Genomic DNA, 18,637 nt, shown 5'->3' on the forward strand with positions numbered 1-18,637 from the left:
GTGAAAAATTTGTGTCAGTTTTTTTCAGGGGAAAAAAATTTGCAGTCCTCTTTTATATTTTGCTTTGATTTTAGCATATGCTGTGGAATTGGAGACCAGGAAAACAGGTGTTTCACAAAATATGATAATTACTTCATTCTAATTTATTTACATGTGAAAGACTTTAATGCTTTCATTCTTGTTTTTTAAATAGAAGATAATTTTTTTTCTCCTCAATGGGGATAGTTAAGAGAATAAGTGTAATATTTTTAAAACTGCCTTTTGCTCTTAAAAAATTTGCACGTTATTTCTATGAAAACAATCACATTGGTAAACAGTTAATGCAATCAAACTTATTTTTATGTATTTCCATTTTCTTTTTTTCAGTTTTATCTGAAAGTTTAAATATTTTAGGGTTTTCACTCAGTGGCCATTAACGTTTCTTCCTGTCTCTTGTCGAATTGATGTAGGTCATAATGATTACGGTTATCAGCAACCGTCGTATCCTGAACAAGGCTACGATAGGCCTTATGAGGATTCCTCACAACATTACTACGAAGGAGGTATCTATATACCTTCACACACACACACATATATATCCCCTTCTACAGGAATGACAGTTCTTGCATAAGACAATTTCTACCCAATCAGAGCTCTTGTAGAGTACTAGTTGCTGGCTGTCTTGAAAGCCCAAAACAATCACAATAATTTCCTTACAAATATTTAAAATGTATAACCATGACTTGCCATTTCTAACAATAATAAAAAGACTAAAACATTTAAAAATAAGTTTTTTCCTTAGTGGACATTTTCTATTTGAACACAGATCTACCAATCCAATTTTTTCCTCTTTGTGTGTTTACATATGTATAATTTTACATAAAAGTACAGTGCCTTTAGGAAACAGCTTGCTGATCTTGTGTAGCTAGTGTGTGCTCTTGTAGCTGTCTTTAATTTTGTCTTTTTTATTTTATTTAGCATAGTCATGATCTTATGACTGTGATGTTCCAGTAAATGTAATGCTCGTATGGCAGAGACGCTGAAAATGCTGCAGTTCAACCTTGCACAATTGGCTTTAACTGCAGTTTGTTTGGCCGAAATCCTTCTGTTTGGTTTGAGTTTTTTCTTTGTTTTGTTAACTTTTAAAAATCAATATGGCATTTCATTTTGTTCTTGTGTTGTTGGCTGTGCATCTTAGAGGGAAGAAAAAGTTAATTAAGCATACTTCTCAGTGGTTCTTTTCCCCCCAATCTTCTCCATTTATCCTGTAGGAAATTCACAATATGGCCAGCAACAAGATGCTTACCAAGGACCACCTCCACAACAAGGATACCCACCCCAGCAGCAGCAGTATCCTGGGCAGCAGGGTTACCCAGGACAACAACAGGGCTATGGTAATAGTATGTTTTAGTTGTCTACCAAAGAAGTCCTGATTACTGTTTAGGAATGTGGAAATAAATATTTGACATCTGTTTTATAAGTTTTTGGAATATCATAGTGTCACACAGTTTAGTATTAGAATATTTGTTTAAAATAGTGTTTTTAGATAAGCTAGTGGTTCAGTTACAAAGAACCACAAACAAGAGATGCTTCATTGACCAAAGGTAAGGTGTACAGTCATTTAGGTAAGAAAAAATGTATTCTCAAACATACTTGATATTCATGACCAGCCTAGCTTTGTATGTGCTTAAAAACTGAGGACTGGGTGATTATTCAGCATATGTTTATAATTTGGTTAGGGAATTTGTTTCTAAAAACAAATGGTTGTTACTACAAAAAATATTTAGTACAAATGAAACGAGATATATTAAAATGCGTAAGGAAGATTTTTGTCACTGGCTAAAAAAATTCACAGATGTGTATTTATAGATACTGCTTATAGCTTGTACAAGTCCTTGATCACCTAGCACTAAACAGAAAACAAAATATCTACCTAGAAATTTCATTATATATACTTCTTTATTAGAATGGGAGGAAAGAATGAGGGCCTGTTATTTCTCCCTCTTAAGTTTTAGGCTACTATCACCATTTAGATACAGGAAAATAAGGTTCAAATGCTGTAGAAGTAGGAACCATTTCTTGGTTAATTTGGTTCCTTTTCACGGGAGTAATGTCTTATTCTTTTTTTTATTGATTTTCTTCTATTACTATGACCATCTCTTTCTACCTATGAAAATAAGAATCCAAGATGAGACTGGCCATTTCTTACCATTCAATATGCACATTGAAACTTTGGAGATATTGAAAATCAGATCCTAAGTGGGGGTGTGTTCCCTGATTGACTTTAGAAATAGTTCATAAAGGAAATTTCCTGTCCTTCCCAAATGATATTTTCCTTTCATGACTAATTAGCATTTGTACTTTGAGTAAATACAATTCTGATTTTTGTGAATTTATGTGAAAGCAGATGTATCTAAATAGTAACTTGATTAACTTAAAAAATAGTTAAAGCTGCTTTACAGTACATCAGGAATTCTCATGGAAAAATTCCCATTTTGCTTATTCATTTTATTTTATTTTTCTTATTTTTTTAAATTTTTTTGGGGGGGGTCTGGTCATGGAGCCTGAACTCTGGGCCTAGGCGCTGTCCCTCAGCTCTTCAGCTCAAGGCTAGTGCTCTACCACTTGAGCCATAGCGCCACTTCAGGCTTTTTTCTTTTTGCTTATGTGGGCCTCAGGCATGCAAGGCAAGCACTCTATCACTGAGTCACCTTCCCAGCCCCTCATTTTGCTTATTCATAGGCTCCAATTGAGACTACAGAATTGAGAATTTTATTAAATAATCAGTGATGGAATTTATTTGAGATTGAATTTTTTTGTTCTACTTTTCTATACAATCACTTGTTTTTATGTGAGGTTTTGAATGGCTTCAGAGGAAAGCATTGAAGTTCCAAAGCCTTGAGCTTAGGCCTTAGAGCGCTTTCTTTACAATAGATAATTGTGCTGTTTGTGAAACAGATATATTTGTTTCACATACGAAACTAAACTCTCACATCTCTAGAACTTGAAGGTGAGTGAAGGTGATTAATTCTTATAGTGTAACTTTCCCATCAAGCTTTTTCATATGCAACCTATGGCTTTTCAAGTCTTAATAGTTTTTAATATTAAAATACTGTGACAATAAATTTGTTGATTCAAAGTATAGTCATGTGGTCCTTGTGATTGTTTTGGCACTTACAAATGTAGGTTTAGAGTGATAGAATTATAAATACTATTGTCCAAATTTTATTCAGAAATTATTTTAGTGGGGGCTGAGAAGGTAGCTCAGTGGTAGAGCGCTTGCCTTGCATGCATGAGGCCTGGGTTCAATTCCTCAGCACCCATAAGCAAAAAAAAAAAAAAAAAAAAAAAGCCAGAAGTGGCACTGTGGCACAAGTGGTAGAGTGCTAGCCTTGAGCTGAAGAGCTGAGGGACAGCACCCACGCCCAGAGTTCAGGCCCCATGACTGGACACTCCCCCACCCCCCCCCAAAAAAAGACATTATTTTAGTATTCTTAGATCTGCCTCTTGATTTATTTTTTGCCTCTTGTTTGCACTGATTAATTCTTCAATAGACACATATAGGTTAATTTGGTATCATCATGGAGTTTACCTGATTTGTAATTGCCTTCTATCTTTCTTGCACTTTTTTTGTGTGCTGTGATTAGGGCTTGAATTCTAGGCCTTGTGCTTTTGCTTGGCTTTCTGGCTCATAGCTTGTTCTCCACTACTAAAGCCATACCTCATGTTCAGCTTTTTGCTGATTAATCAATTTGCAATAAGAGTATCTTGGATTTGTCTTTTCCTGGGCTGCCTTTGAGCCTTGATTATCAGTTTAACCTTCTGGAAAGCTAGGATAGGCAAGAGTCAGTGATACCTGTTTTTTTTTTTTGTTGTTGTTGTTTGTTTCTTTTAATACATTTTGATGTATAAATTTAGAAATAACTAGGATTAACATAGTAGTAATCCCAAATATTACCTTTTTAACAAATTATTCTTATTTGGTCTCAGTATGGAGCTTGAATTTGGAATTTGGCCCTTTCCTTTAGCCATTTCACTCAAGGTTAGTGCTCTACCACTTGAGCCAGAGTTCTACTTCTGGCTTTTTTTTTTTTTTTTTTTTTTTTTGCAGATAGTCTCATGAGTTTTCCTGCCTGGTCAGATGGTGAACCATGAACCTCAGATTTCAGTCTCCTGAATAACTAAGATCACAGGCTTGAGCCATTGGCTTCCTGGCATTAATTCTTTTTGAACTCAGGACTTTGAATATGCTAGGCAGCTGCTCTACCACTTGAGCCACACCCTCAGCCTCTTTTTTTGCTTCAGCTATTTCTTGGATAGACTCTTACATTTCTAACAAATTGGGCTTTATACTATGATCCTCCTATTTTTCCCCTGTACCTAAGATAGTAGGTACACACTACCATGCCTGGCTTGTTTTGGGATAGAAGTCTAGATTAGCCTTGAGCTAGTTTAATACCCTTTGTCATCTTCATAGACTGCTTCTATTTATTCCTGGGCTTTTGCTTATGTTTATTATCTTACAGGTCCTTCCCAGGGTGGTCCAGGTCCTCAGTATCCTACCTATCCACAGGGACAAGGTCAACAGTATGGGGGATACAGACCAACACAGCCTGGACCACCCCAGCCACCCCAGCAGAGGCCTTATGGGTATGACCAGGTAAGCTATATTAGACCAGCTGTAAAACTGCCACATTGTTTGTATACTGTTCCTTTTATTTTGTTTATTTCCTCTTCTCTCTTAACTAGCTTATACTTGAAAGCTCACATTTCCCTTCTCTTGTCTTTCCTTTTCTTTTTTGGGGGGAGTATTTAGTTTGATTTTTGTTAGTTTTTTTGTGATAGGATCATACTCTGTGGCTGTAGTTGACTGGTGGATATGTGACCCTCCTCCCTAGTACTGAGATTAGTGACATGTACCCCACTACATCCAGTTCCCAACTCTTACTGTGTATTTCTTAACAAAAAATATATTACTACTTTCAGTTGTCTTACTTAGAAAGCCAACACAGTTCAGTCATACTTAGTCTTCTAAAACATACCTTGAAATAAGATACCACCTTTGCCTCATGTTCGTTCATTTGTTCATTGATCCATTCATTTGGGCTCTGTCTCTTACTCAGACATAATTTTCATAGGTATTTAAGAAATTTTCCAGCCGGGCGCCCATGGCTCACGCCTGTAATCCTAGCTACCCAGGAGGCTGAGATCTGAGGATCACGGTTCAAAGCCAGCCTGGGCAGAAAAGTTTGTGAGACTCTTACCTCTAATAAACCACTCAGAAAACTGGGAAGTGATGTTGTGGCTCAAGCGGTAGAGTGCTCTCCTTGAGCTGAAGAGCACAGGGATAGTGCCCAAGCCCAGCGTTCAAGCCCAGGACCGACCAAAAAAAGAAATTTTCCTCATGTTTGTTGCTCAAGACTTTGTCTCCACCTACTGAGATTTGGAGTCCATGCCAGTGCTTTCATTGTTCCCCACTTCATTTCCACTTATTTTTCCTTTACATTTGTAATACCCTGTCTCTTTTAAATTCAAACTGTGTCCTCTCTGTTGCATCCTTCCATGAAGTCTACTACCTCAGATTTTTTCCCTTGTTATATTTTTTCTCATTTCAAATATATTCAAATGTGTAGAAATAAGTCTCATTCTTAGATAATATTCTATTGAATGCAGTTTTCTTTTTTCATTACATGATTCAGATTCAATCTATACTCTATGCCATAGTCTTTGTATAATGGATGTCATAATGCATTCCTTATACAATGACTTAGTATGGAAGTGATTTTTTTTCGTAATATCTTTATGTTGACTTCTGGTTTGTCTAGTGAATTTCCAGTGAGGACATTCTGATCTCCATTTAAGATACTTAGTGTATGGAATTGTCTTTAGTTTGGAACTAGGGCTCCCAGCCCAGTGTAGATACTTTAATGTGAGGAACAACATGCTGTAACTTAAGGTTTGAGGTATAGGGATTCCTTCTGCAACCCTCTCTCAAGTCGGTAACTCTTTTTTTTACTGATTCTTCCTTCTTACATACAGACCCACAGCATGTAAGAGGCTTAAATAGAAGGGGTAAGCTCAGTATATTTTAAAAAACTATGCAAAAATAAAAAAATAAAATGAAAATAAAATCAAAGTGTGAGGTAGAAGTTTTTTTTTTTCATGTTTTAACAAGCACTTGTTACTTTTCCACATATGCTGGGTAATCTGTTTTCTACCAGACAGACTTTTAGACCAATTACCTTGGTCTATTTGGCACATCTTCATTTCTCATTCTTAAAAGTCTTTAGCTTCTCTTTCACTCTATTATTTTGTTCTCACCTCAAATTCACAATGACTTATTTTTGTCCATTTTACATTGCTCTAACAATACCTGAGGCTGAGTACTTTTTAAGATGTTTTATTTAGGTTACAGTTCTGGAGACTTGGGTACATGATGCTGATAGCTCCTTAAGTCGGTTGAGGGTGTCTGGCAGATGGCAGAGAGTGTGATAGTGGCCAAGAAGAATTCAAAGGAGGTATCAGACTCCTCCCATATAACATCCCATTCTTGTGAGAACTAACCTGAGATTTTCATTAATCTATCATTCGTTCCCCTCCTCCTTCCCTCCCTCCCGTCCTCCCTTCTTTCCTTTCTTCCTTCCTTCCTTCTCTAAACTCTACCTCTTATGACCTATACTTGATCTCTTAAAAGTTCCACTTTCTCTTAACATTGTCATACTATGGACTAAGTTTGCAGCACATAAACCGATGCTAAGTACTGTGCTAAAAGTGGGATATATTGGAAATGAAAGATACATTGATTTTCCCTTTGTGACTTTAAATCTATTGTGACTTTAAATCTAGATGGGGTCAGACAAGCAAACCAGTGATATAGTATGGTAAAGATCTATGGAAGAAGCTTCGATCTCAGATATAGAAAAAATGTTCCATTCCTTGAAATCTTTTGCATGTAGAATTAGTGACTCCAAGCCTGAGTATTAGCTAGGTAGACTTGGAAAAGAAAAGGAGATTCTACTGAGGAAGAAAAGCACTTACAAAAGCCTAGTATTAAGATATATTGTTCAGTAAGACAGAAGGATATGGCAGGAGAGTCAAGACTGGAAAGTGACGTTAGGATTAGATTCAGAGGCAACTCTTGCAGCCCATATTTGATGTCATTTATCTTGACATTGTAGAGTGTTTCAAGCAAGGTGAAATGTCTTGAACTGGCTGGCACTTGGTATACATGTTTAATATATGTCTTTTTACATCATACTTATTCTACTTTTTCATGTTCTCAAGAATTTGGGACTATACTGTGGATTAAGATTCATGTTGTTAGTAGTTGCCAGCCATGCTTCTTTCTGTACTAGACGATAATGTTAGCTACTCTGGTGCAGTAGTCTCTGCACATTGATCTATCTTTCTACCTTATCTTTGCCCTCCAACACTAGTACCTACTGTTTTTTTAAAATTTTATCGTAAAGATGCTGTACAGAGAGGGTACCTTTACATGAGTAAGTAATGAGTATATTTATTGTCAAGTATTAACTCCTCCTCTTTGTTGTTCTCACACTGTATCTCTTCCCTCCTCTCCCTCCCCCACTCCCCCCCTCCCCACATCTCCTACTGTTTTCTTCATTTTAGGCAAAGTAGTTTGCTCATCTTTGAATATGCATGACACAGTGGAAAACCAAAGCAGATTACTGTACTCAATACTATTTAATCACATTGGTAGTTTAAGGAAAATTAGAAAAATCTTACCAAGATGCTTCTGTATTAAGTGTTGTAACCAGCACCTATATTCTGGTTCCTCAGGCTGAAAAGTTGGAGTCATCCATGACTCTTTTTCAAATCAAATATCCAAATGATTAACGAATCTTATCATGTCTTCCTTCAAAATATATCCAATATCTAGCCAGTTTCTATAATCTTCTCTTACCCAAGTCACAATTGCAACAGCTATTCTTTTGGACTACTGTAGTATCTTTCTTCTTGTTTTCCTGACTTCATCCTTTCCTTCAAGAGAATATTCTCCACATAAAGCCCAGAATGATCTGATAAGAATAGTATCTTATGCCATCTCATTGTCCAAAAACCCTTGGTGACTTCAATCTCACTGAAAATCAGCAAACCTCTATTTACCCACCAGAACATACCTGATTTGTTTGCACCTCCATTCATGCCACCCAACTCTATGTTACAGCACAGGCAGTTGCTGCTTTAGCAGTGTTTCCATCACTTTGAGCTATATGCTCTTTCTTTTCCATATCAAGCAATTTTTCTCCTCACATCTTTAACTTATTTACTGCTATTGTATTACTCTTTCTCCTTCTTTATAGTATTAAAAAAAAGCTTTGTGATGTTTAATGTACTTAAGCTACATGTTAAATAGATAATTTGATATGTTTGACTTTACATCTGAAAAAACATCATCAAAACCAAAATAAGCAAATAGCATTGTGCCCTTTGAAAATCTCTTACCGTATCCTGGCCCTAGATAACCTACTGATCTGCTATCAGATCAAAATTCTGTCCAGAATTTTAATAAGTGGTATAGTATGCTATATTTTTGTTTCTTTCACTCTGTGCATTTTATATTCATATTATATTTATTAATAAGTCTTTATTGCTAACTAGTATTCTGTTATATGACTGTCTCACAATTTACACATTTGGATTTCCAGCTGTAACTTTCACACATAAAGTGCTATGAACAGTCTTGTACAGATTTCTATACACATCTCTATTCATTTTTCTGTCTAAATGCCTAGGAGTAGATTATATGGTCGGTATGTGTGCCACTTAAGAAATTGTCAAACTTTATTACCAAATAATTACCATCTTACATTTTTATTAACAGTACATGAGAGTTCTAATAGATCATACTTATGACTTGAATTGTTTTTAGCATGACTCATTTTATGGTTCGGAATAAGGGTATATTCTTGATCACTTAGAGTGGATTAATAGTATCGTTCAAGTCTTCTATGTCTTAGCTGATTTTCAGCCATCATTGAGAAAGAGCTAATAGATCTCTGGTTATAAGTACATGTTTGTTCCTTTCCATCTTTATTTGACCCATATTTGCTTATGTATTTTGGTACTACATTTTGAAGGGTTTTGGTAAGTAAGTTTATGAAGATTTCTTGATACATTTATTCATTTACCTATATTAAAATTTTATTCTTGCTAATGTTTGCTCTGGAATCTACTTTGTTGTAATAAAGCTTCTTCATATAGGTATTAGATTGGTTTGATCTTCCTTCTTTTCAGTAGTTTTGTTTTACAAGTAGGCCTTAAATAATTGTTAGGCTTTTTTTCTCCCTAATCTGACAATCTCTAATTTTTTTTTTACACTATGAGATGATTATGATTATAATAAGTATATCATAAGTATATCATCTTGATTATTTTTTCTGGGTTTTGTTCTTTTTCCAATTTTTCTGCCTTATTTTGATTTCTTTTTTTTAAAAAAATCTGCTTTATGAATTATAATGTATATGTCATGTAATTCATTTCTTTAACTCTACTATTCACTTTTTTTTTGGTGTTTTGACAATGTTGTGCAGCTGTCACTGCAGTCTTACATTTAGAGCTCTATCAAATTTGGAAAACTTTGAGCCAGAAGTTTTTCCCTTTTAATTTTAAGTGTGTGTGTGTGTGTGTGTGTGTGTGTGTGTGTGTGTGTGTGTGTGTGTGTGTGTGTGTGTGTGTGTGTGTGTGTGTGTGTGTGTGTGTGTGTGTGTGTGTGTGTGTGTGTGTGTGTGTGTGTGTGTGTGTGTGTGTGTGTGTGTGTGTGTGTGTGTCTGTTTAAAGTTACCCCATGGCTTTCTTTTATTGTCTCATTTTAAAAAATTCTTTCTAAGATATATTTCATCTTGGTAATAATAATTCTCATCTCTAGTAGAAGTTTGATTTGGATCTTTTGTATCTTTTATGCCTTTCCTTAAATTTTTGAACATATGACATGAAAGCTTAACTTTTGATATCCTTTTCAGCCAGTTCGGGCTTTTGTGTATTTGCAGGTCAATTTTAGTTAATTGGCCTTTTCCCTCATTGTAGGACCATATTTTCTTTGTATGGATGATAATCGATAATCTTTTACTCAATTTCCAGACATGAAATTTACTTTGTTGGACGGTGAATATATTTATATTCCTAGAAATTTTCTTCAACTCTGTTTTGGAATGCAATTTACTCAATTAAAGACAGTTTGATCTTTTGTGGATTTCTTCTGAGATTTTTTTTTTTTTTGACAGAACCAGAGCAATGTTTAGTTTTGGGTTCATACAGTCCTGTTAAGGCCAGACTCTGCCATTGCCTTTTCACTGTGGCTGGTGACAGTATAAGCTGTATTTCTGTGCCTATGTGAGTGCCACGTATTGATTCCCATAATCTTTTTGGGTATGTCTTTCTTTGGCTCTCGATGTTTTTCTTGTTCATTTGCATATCAGTGTGCTGAATACTTAGGGAAGGTTCTGTAGATCTTCATAATTCTATGTGTACAGATCTTTCTTCTCCGGTGCTGTGTCCTATTAGCGACACTTACCTTTTTCTCACCCTAAACTTTTATCTCCTTCGTTCAGAGCTTCTGGCAGACATTCAGCCCCCATTCCCTTCCATGCACAGCAGTCTGGAAACTCTCAGGCCAGTAAGCGCCAGTAACCAAAGGGCTTACTGCGTTTGTTTTCCATGTCTCAATGATTGTTTTCCTTGATTGCTTCTGTCCAGTGTTCTGAGTGCATTTGTTTTGTGTAGTTTTGGGGATGTTTGAAGTTGGAGGGTAAATCCATCTGGAGCAGAAAAGTGCCTTAATTTTCTAGCTCAGTACGTTTCTCCATTTGTTAAGATTAGTTATTCTTTATTATTATACACCACTTCTGAAGTAAGTTCTTCAAAGGCATTATTTTGTTTTTATTACTGCTGAGTCTCCATTACCTAGTAGAATGCAATAATATAGTCAGTTAACTATTAGTGAATAAACAAGGAAGTAACTGAATCAGCTTCATAAATATGAGTGATTGATTGCAAGCATTAGAAAAGTTACCGTGAAGAAATAATGTTAAGACTTTTAACTGATTGGATAAAAGGAATGAAAGAATTTAAATAGTTGGTATTGTTCAGTTTTCTTGCCTAGCAATTTTCTTCTTTGTGACATATTTTCAATTTACTATGTTAGTAATTCCTAAGTCTGTGCCTAAGTCTTTCTTCCAAAAACCAGATGCTGATTGGACATTTCAATTAGTTGTATTGTATATCAAAAAAAGAATTCATAGTATTTTTTCCACTCAAACTGTTTTTTTTTTTCTATATTCCTTATCAAAGATAGGATGGCACTAAGGTAAAATACCCAGTGTAATTAGTATCTGATGTTTCAGACAGCTCAACCAACATTCTTCCCTTCCTTTATCCTTCCCTCCCTCTCTCCTCCTTTGCTTTCTTCATCCTTCTTACCTAATTAATAAACAAATCTATTTGAGCCTCCTTCCTGAAAAGCTCTTGAATCCATAGATTTCTCTTCTTATTACCTTAGTTTATATCACTAGTCCTGTATTTTTATTGCAGCAGGGTCTTTCATACTACCTTCTTACTTTGTTTTTAATTTTTGATACTCTAGTCAGTGGAATTTTATAATGGTTGAAGAATAAAAGAGAAAGTGAGGCTTAGAGCGTTAAAATGATTTACTCACTCAATAGACTACAAAGAAGTTCTGCTAGATGGCAAAGTCTAAGTGACAAGAGTTCATGATTGCCCAGGTCACTAACTCCATGGTGTTCCTCCATGGTGTTGGGAGGAACAACTGTCTTTGTGCAGTTGAATTTACAATCAGCTATCGTTTGAAAGTAATACATGTCCTAATTTTTTCAAAAGACCTTCAGTAAAACTGAAGTATATTGTTATATAATTTGTTAGTTTATATATTATAATTTTTATATGTTGTAATGTATATGGTCTTATACTATATTGTATATTATAAATAATGACCTTGTATGTTATATAATTTTTATATATTATAATTTTATATATAGTTATTTTAGTATATTTTATTATAGTATATTCTATATTGGAATGTACAGTATATATTATCTAATATAATATGTATATTATAGTATATGCTATACTATATATACTGTAGTAGTATATACTATGTATACAATGATATATACCATATATAAAATATATGCTAACATATGCTATATAGAATATCCTGTAATAGTACATTAATAGTATATAAATAGTGTATAGTTTAATTGTACATAGAATATAATATAGTATGTCCTATAATTATAGTATACAGTATCATCATTGTATTTCATTGTTACTGCTGTTAATCTCTTATTATGTTTAATAAAATTTATCATAGGTATAAATGTATAAAAATAGTACTTTGGGAGTGCAGTACATTTTGTATTCTTGGAATCCATGGGGGGCTTTGGAATTTATATTAATACTTATTTGAATAGTTGCAAAGCAGTTTTGTTTGTTTGAGTAGGTATCAGTGGCTGAGGTTGAACTCCGGGTCTCACATTCTCAATTTTTTTTTTAATACTAATGATTTGCTTTCTAACATTTGAGCCATGCCTCCACTTCTAGGTTTTTGCTGATAAATTTGAGATTAGAATGTCTTTTGATTTTGTTTGCCTGGGTTGCCTTTGAACTGAGATTCTCGCATCTCAGCCTCTTAAGTAGTTAACATTACAGGCATGAGGTACCAACACCTGGCTGTAAAGCACTTATTATTATTATTATTTTATACCAGTCCTGGATCTTGAACTCAGGGTCTAGGCTCTGTCCCTGAGCTTTTGTGCTCTAGGCTAGTGCCCTACTACTTGAGCCAAGGTTTCACTGTCAGCTTTTTTGAGGGGGTAGGTAATTGGAACTAAGAGTCACAAAAGACTTTTCTGCCCAGGCTGGCTTTCAACCATGATCCTTAGATCTCAGCCTCCTGAGTAGCAGGCATGAGCTACTGTTAATCAGCTTGGCAAAGCATTATTATGGTTATAAAATTGCATAAAAATATTTTTCTGTGCTGCTCTTGTGGCTTGAACTCAAGTGTGTGTCTGTTCTCCCTGTTTTTTTGTTTTTTTCTCAAGGCTGGTGCTCTATACTTGAGCCATAGCTCTATTTCTGGCTTTTTTTTTTTTTTTTTTATGGTTAATTGGAGAGACTCATGGACTTTGCTGCTCAGGCTATGTTCAAACTGTAGTCTTCAGATCTCAGTATCCTGTTAGCTAGGACTAAAGATGTGAGCCATTAGTGCTTAGCTTCAAATAGCATTTTGAAGTAGAGTTGTATTTATATTTACTTGTCAGTGGTACTTGAGGAAAGATAGGTAACTTTTTGCCTAAGGTCAAGAAAGCTGTTAAGTGAAGGAAGTTAGTACTAGAAATTATCTGGTACCTCCAGATTGAAACCTATAGCTCCCTAGAATTTATCTGATTGTTTCAGACACACAGATCTTGTAGGCTTGGTTGTGATGAGCATGTTCTAGGAGTGTGGCAAATATCTGGTCAAGTTACATAAGCAATGAGTACCCTAATTTTCAGGTAAAAAATGATGATATATATACTGCAGATGCTATAGCAGAGCAGATAGTATTTAGTGTAATATTTGATATACGATCAGATCTTAGTTGTTGAGATAACTATTACTAACATTAGCCAGATTTCTTATTCTGTATTACTTTAAGATTTGTCTCCTATCATACTTTTTATTATTGTGTATTTTCTTTTCACTTCCTTATGTATGATTTTCTCACTTTGTGTCTTCAAATCTGACTATTTTCTAATTATTTCAGTTTATGGAATTCTTTTCCTTTCTGAACTTGTATAGAATTTATCTTACATTCTATAATTATACTTCATACATTTCTTAAGTATCTACTTTTTATCTTTTTAAATTTTTTCTGAAAATGTTTATAATTGCTCGTATGTGATTTTTTGGCATACATTTTTGGAGAAGGCTTATGTATTGGGCATTCTTCAATAATTTGGGCATCAGAATTGATAAGACCTTGCCTTTGTCCACAGGCAGTTCATAACATAGTAGATGAGTTATTACTTACATTGCAGTAGCACAGAAGCTCAGCTTTTACATTCTCTTCTTTCACCTTTTTAAAAATATGTGTACTTCTCTTTCATTATTAGTATCTCACTTTAAATATACACTAGGGAGTGTTTTCCTCCATCATTGAGGCTCACTGGTGTGTGTGTGTGTGTGTGTGTGTGTGTGTGTGTGTGTGTGTGTGTGTGTGTGCGTGTGTGTGTGTGTGTGTGTGTGTGTTGAGTTAGGATCTCACCATGTTACCCGTGTGTGTGTGTGTGTGTGTGTGTGTGTGTGTGTGTGTGTGTGTGTGTGTGTGTGTGTGTGTGTGTGTGTGTGTGTGTGTGTGTGTGTGTGTGTGTGTGTGTGTGTGTGTGTGTGTGTGTGTGTTGAGTTAGGATCTCACCATGTTACCCGGGTCTCACTTTTCAACTCTAGCAATTCTTCATCTTTAGCAGAGGCTACAGGCATACCATGTGACACCCTGTTGGCTCATAATTCTAAAAGCCTTATGTCCTCTGTTATTTAAGTACTATAATAGGCATATTAGGTGGGAACTAATCCATTAACAGAAAAGCAATTACGATTGAGAGCTAGATGCTACTGTTCAGCTATAAGTAAAGAAACTGAGTCTTAAAGAGGTTTTAGACTCTAGTCAGAAGGTTTTTCAGTATTTAGATGCTGTAAAATGAAGTAATAAGCTTTAGTATGCTAAAGAAGAACCTTAATTTTTAATTTTAAATTTAATAGATAACTTTAGGCACATACAAAAATGAGATTAGTATAATGTGTGTGCCATCTCACAACTTCATTTTGCCATTATTCTGTCCACCTCTCAACACTACTTTTTTTCACTTTGCAGAATATTTTAAAACAAACTCAAATACTGTATCATTTTTAAATGTTTTTTTTTTATTGTGAAAGTACTGTACAGAGGGGTTGCAATTACATGAGCAAGGTAATGAGTACATTTCTTATCAAACACAGGTTGACCCATTGCAATAATGAGGTGTACAAGATGCTATGTCGAAAAACGAACTTTACAATGGTGGGAGGTGGGGGGAGGCATATAGTCGTAGAGATGGGAGGGCAGGGTAGGCAAAAAACAAAGGAGGAGGCAACAATACTATATCACTTTTTTTTTTTTTTGGTCCGATCGGGGGCCTGAACTCTGGTCCTGGGCGCTGTCCCTCAGCCCTTCAGCTCTAGGCTAGCACTCTACCACTTGAGCCACAGTGCCACTTCCAGCTTTTTTTTTCTGCTTATGTGGTGCTGAGGAATCGAACCCAGGGCCTCATGTATGCAAGGCAAGCACTCTACCACTGAACCACTTTCCCAGCCCATCATTTTAACCATAAATTCTTCAAGATGATCATTGATTTTTAAATTTGGCTGAATGTCGCCATATAAAACATAAATCTATGGAATTTTATATTAATGTAATATAGTATTTGGTTATGTATATGTAACAATCAGATTATCAAGTCTACTTCCATGAAAATGTAAGGTTTCAGTGTACTGTTTTTAGGATTCAGAAGTATTTCTAATCTAGAATATTTTGAGTCACATTGATGATTTTGAGGGGGAGATTTAATCAAAGGAAATTATATGGTAATTATAGGCTCTGTTACTGGAAAATAGATGCTTTTATAAAAATCTGTTCTAAATACATTTATGGAATTTTAATAGATTCTTATTATATTTCATTTTCTTCATTTTTTAGAGGGAAATATAATGCTTCTCACTAAAACTAGTCTTCCTACATGGATACCAAGCATTATATACCTTACTTATAGAATTTTGCTGCTTCGTGTGTTTTGTGTCTTTATTTCTTGTTTTCTATCCCTGTCAGCTTATGGTGCTTCAACTTCACTGAAAACAAAACAAACCTTCCCTTGATATTATGTCCCAGCCACCTGTCTGAAAACTTGTGCTGACATTTTTTTGCCTGAAGGAGAGGTCCAAGGGAAAGGCTTAAATTCTTTAGTTTTGATAAAAGATTCTTTATATTCATCTCCCAAATACTTTCCATCTTCACTTGTCACTTTTCCCAAATATTTTTCAAGTTCTTTTTTGATAATAATTATAGCAAACTACACCTTCACAAGATTCTCATACTACTATGTTGTTTATATGCAAATTATATACCACATTAAAGTTTAGAAATAGAATTTCTCATCATTGGAAAGTCAATAGAGTTCACTAAGTATTTAAATTTCCACTGTAATGATTACACTGAGCTCATTTGCTAGTCCCTTGTATATTTTGGAAGTTGAAATCCATGTGCAATTGAATATAACACCAGGAGAAATCACAGTGATAATTTGTACGTAGTATATAAAGAGCTTTGTTTGTTGGAGATAGTGTTGTTTTATGATATGATTCTGTGCTGAAATAATTTAAATCAAACTATTATCTAATTATGTTTTCTAATTTTATCTTTTAGGGACAGTATGGAAATTACCAGCAGTGAAAAGTACTTACATTCCAATAGCCAGTATCTATTAGTAGCCATATTGTCACCTCAGCACTGTGGACACCTCCCTGTGAAGACATCCTTCCATTCCATCTAGTTTTGGGGAAAACCTTGTGGATAAATGGCTGTTTCATCCCTAAACGGCCTTTGTGGTTTAGTTGTAAAAGGCTTTAGTAGCTCAAAAATATTCCTGATTTCACATTTCTACTCTAGATGGCAACATTGGACAGAAAATACAATGATATAATTTGCAGAGATTTCAGAACTGTGTTTCAAATGGACTGTTAGAGACTGAAAGGTGTGAACAGCTTTGTATGTTTATGAAGGTTAAGGGAATTTGATACTTTTCCACAGATTCTTTTGTAGGGGGAGGAGGGAATGTACACTTTTTACAGCAGCAATATTTTGTATATTATGTTTATTTCATGTGGTAAATATGCAAAGCGGTACACTACGCACTGGATAGCATCAGAAATCCTGTTAATGTGGACTGGAGTGGTAGATGCTTGATTGTTTTGCTCTCAAAATGGTTTACCATGAAGATAAAGGTGAGGGAAAAGACAAAAGCACACCATATGTCCACTATTATGTTCTCATAGAGGAGAATCAAATTCCTTTTATCTATCAGATAATCAAGGGCACTTGATACAGTTTTTGAGTAAAATGACTTTTTTTTTAAGCCTTCCAATTTTGTGGATTAAAATCGTTTTTATAAAGATTGTTTATAAAACTTTTAAAATATGATGCAATAAGAATTACTTTATGTTGGATCTGAGGAATCTTTTGGTTTCATGGAAAGGAAGTGGTAATCTCCTAAAATAGCAATAACTGAAAATGAAAGTGTTAATTTTACCTTATTTACATAATCAGGGAACTTAGTAAGTTATATGAAGACATTTTATAGATGATATCAAAGAAGAGTCAACCTTGATCCAGTAATTTTATTTTTTAACATTAAAAGAATTGGTTTATATAACAAAATAGTTTGAGAGACTTTACAAACCTTAATTTCAACTGGAAATAATGCTTTTATGTTTTTTCCCTTTTCATATTGGATAATATAACAGATGTCTAGGAAAGTTCTTGTTGAGGAGGTTTATTTGGATAAAGCATAGAGGTTGAAGTTTAGTCTCTTTGTTTGTAAGCATAGCATATTTAATCATTATTTGAGACTGGCCTATGCCTGATTGTTTCAGCTCAATTTAGGGATATTGCACTGAGCAGGAAAGCATGCACTGAGAAATTTCCAACCATAGTTATTTAAGCATAATCTGAAAACATCTAGCCCAAAGGTAAGTTCCTATTTTCATCACAGTTGGTTGTGCCCAGGGAATAAGATGTACTCTTTATAATTGAATTGGTTTTTTCCACTTCTAACTGGAAACAAAACAGAAGGGGTGCCATACATTTGAATAAGCAGAACATACTGTTCTCAACATACTGTAATCAAAAGAGGAATTTCAGTGTCTCTGTGTGTATGAGAGCGAGAGTGTGTGTGTGTTTTAAGGTCATAATAGATTTTTTTTTCCAACTTGGTCAATAGAAAATGGACAGCAAGTTTGAACAGATTTAACATGGACAGCCTTACTGTGATTTGAAATGCTTTTAGGTTCTGTGCCAATTTTCCACCATTGTGTACTTTGTTACTATTTAAAACTGTATCAACTCTAACGGAAGAATAAATTATTTGTGATTTTAATTTTCTCATTTGTTTCTTTAAATTAGATCTCTTTGACTTTCCTGTTTTGCCTGGAGACTGCTGTGGGTTTTTATACAAGTTAGTCCAGTATAAGCAGACTGTATTTGTATTCGAGGACTTTATCAAAATTCTCTTGCCATGCCCAAGTTAATTAGAATTAACTGTTCAGTAATCAGAATGTTGTGCAGATTGTTTGTTACAGAATTCTTTCTCTGAAAATGAAGTCCATGAGGCTATAATCACGATGACTGAATTAGATAAATGAGTTGAGGAGACAAAATTATACTGAACTCAACCTGGTATATATACGTTATCTCATTTGAAACAAGCTCAGCTGACATTAAGAAATAATTTGTCTTGCCAACCCATCTTCTGTTGTCTTATTCTCCTTTTAATGGAAACTAAAATTGCAATTTTAATAAGCAGAATTTCCTCCAGGACTTTGTTCCTGGAGA

At 34.7% G+C, this 18,637-nt stretch overlaps 1 protein-coding gene across 3 annotated transcripts in view; it reads left to right on the forward strand.

Annotated features, from left to right (window-relative positions):
- Ss18 (SS18 subunit of BAF chromatin remodeling complex) overlaps positions 1-18,182 on the forward strand; it is a 55,594-nt gene extending 37,412 nt beyond the window's left edge. For 2 of the 3 annotated variants that reach the window (XM_070029413.1, XM_070029410.1), the window contains 3 exons: positions 1,251-1,373; positions 4,506-4,639; positions 16,454-18,182. In XM_070029413.1, the coding sequence (XP_069885514.1) occupies positions 1,251-1,373; positions 4,506-4,639; positions 16,454-16,480 (284 nt within the window). In that variant the 3' untranslated portion in view covers positions 16,481-18,182. Of the gene's footprint in view, positions 1-449; positions 543-1,250; positions 1,374-4,505; positions 4,640-16,453 lie in introns of all 3 variants that reach the window. The other variant, XM_070029411.1, reaches the window with a different exon arrangement.
- Positions 18,183-18,637: the final 455 nt, after the last annotated feature.

Source organism: Dipodomys merriami, unplaced genomic scaffold (genome assembly GCF_024711535.1).
Source record: "Dipodomys merriami isolate MVZ:Mamm:240054 unplaced genomic scaffold, mDipMer1.0.p SCAF_2, whole genome shotgun sequence".
Lineage (NCBI taxonomy): Eukaryota > Metazoa > Chordata > Mammalia > Rodentia > Heteromyidae > Dipodomys > Dipodomys merriami.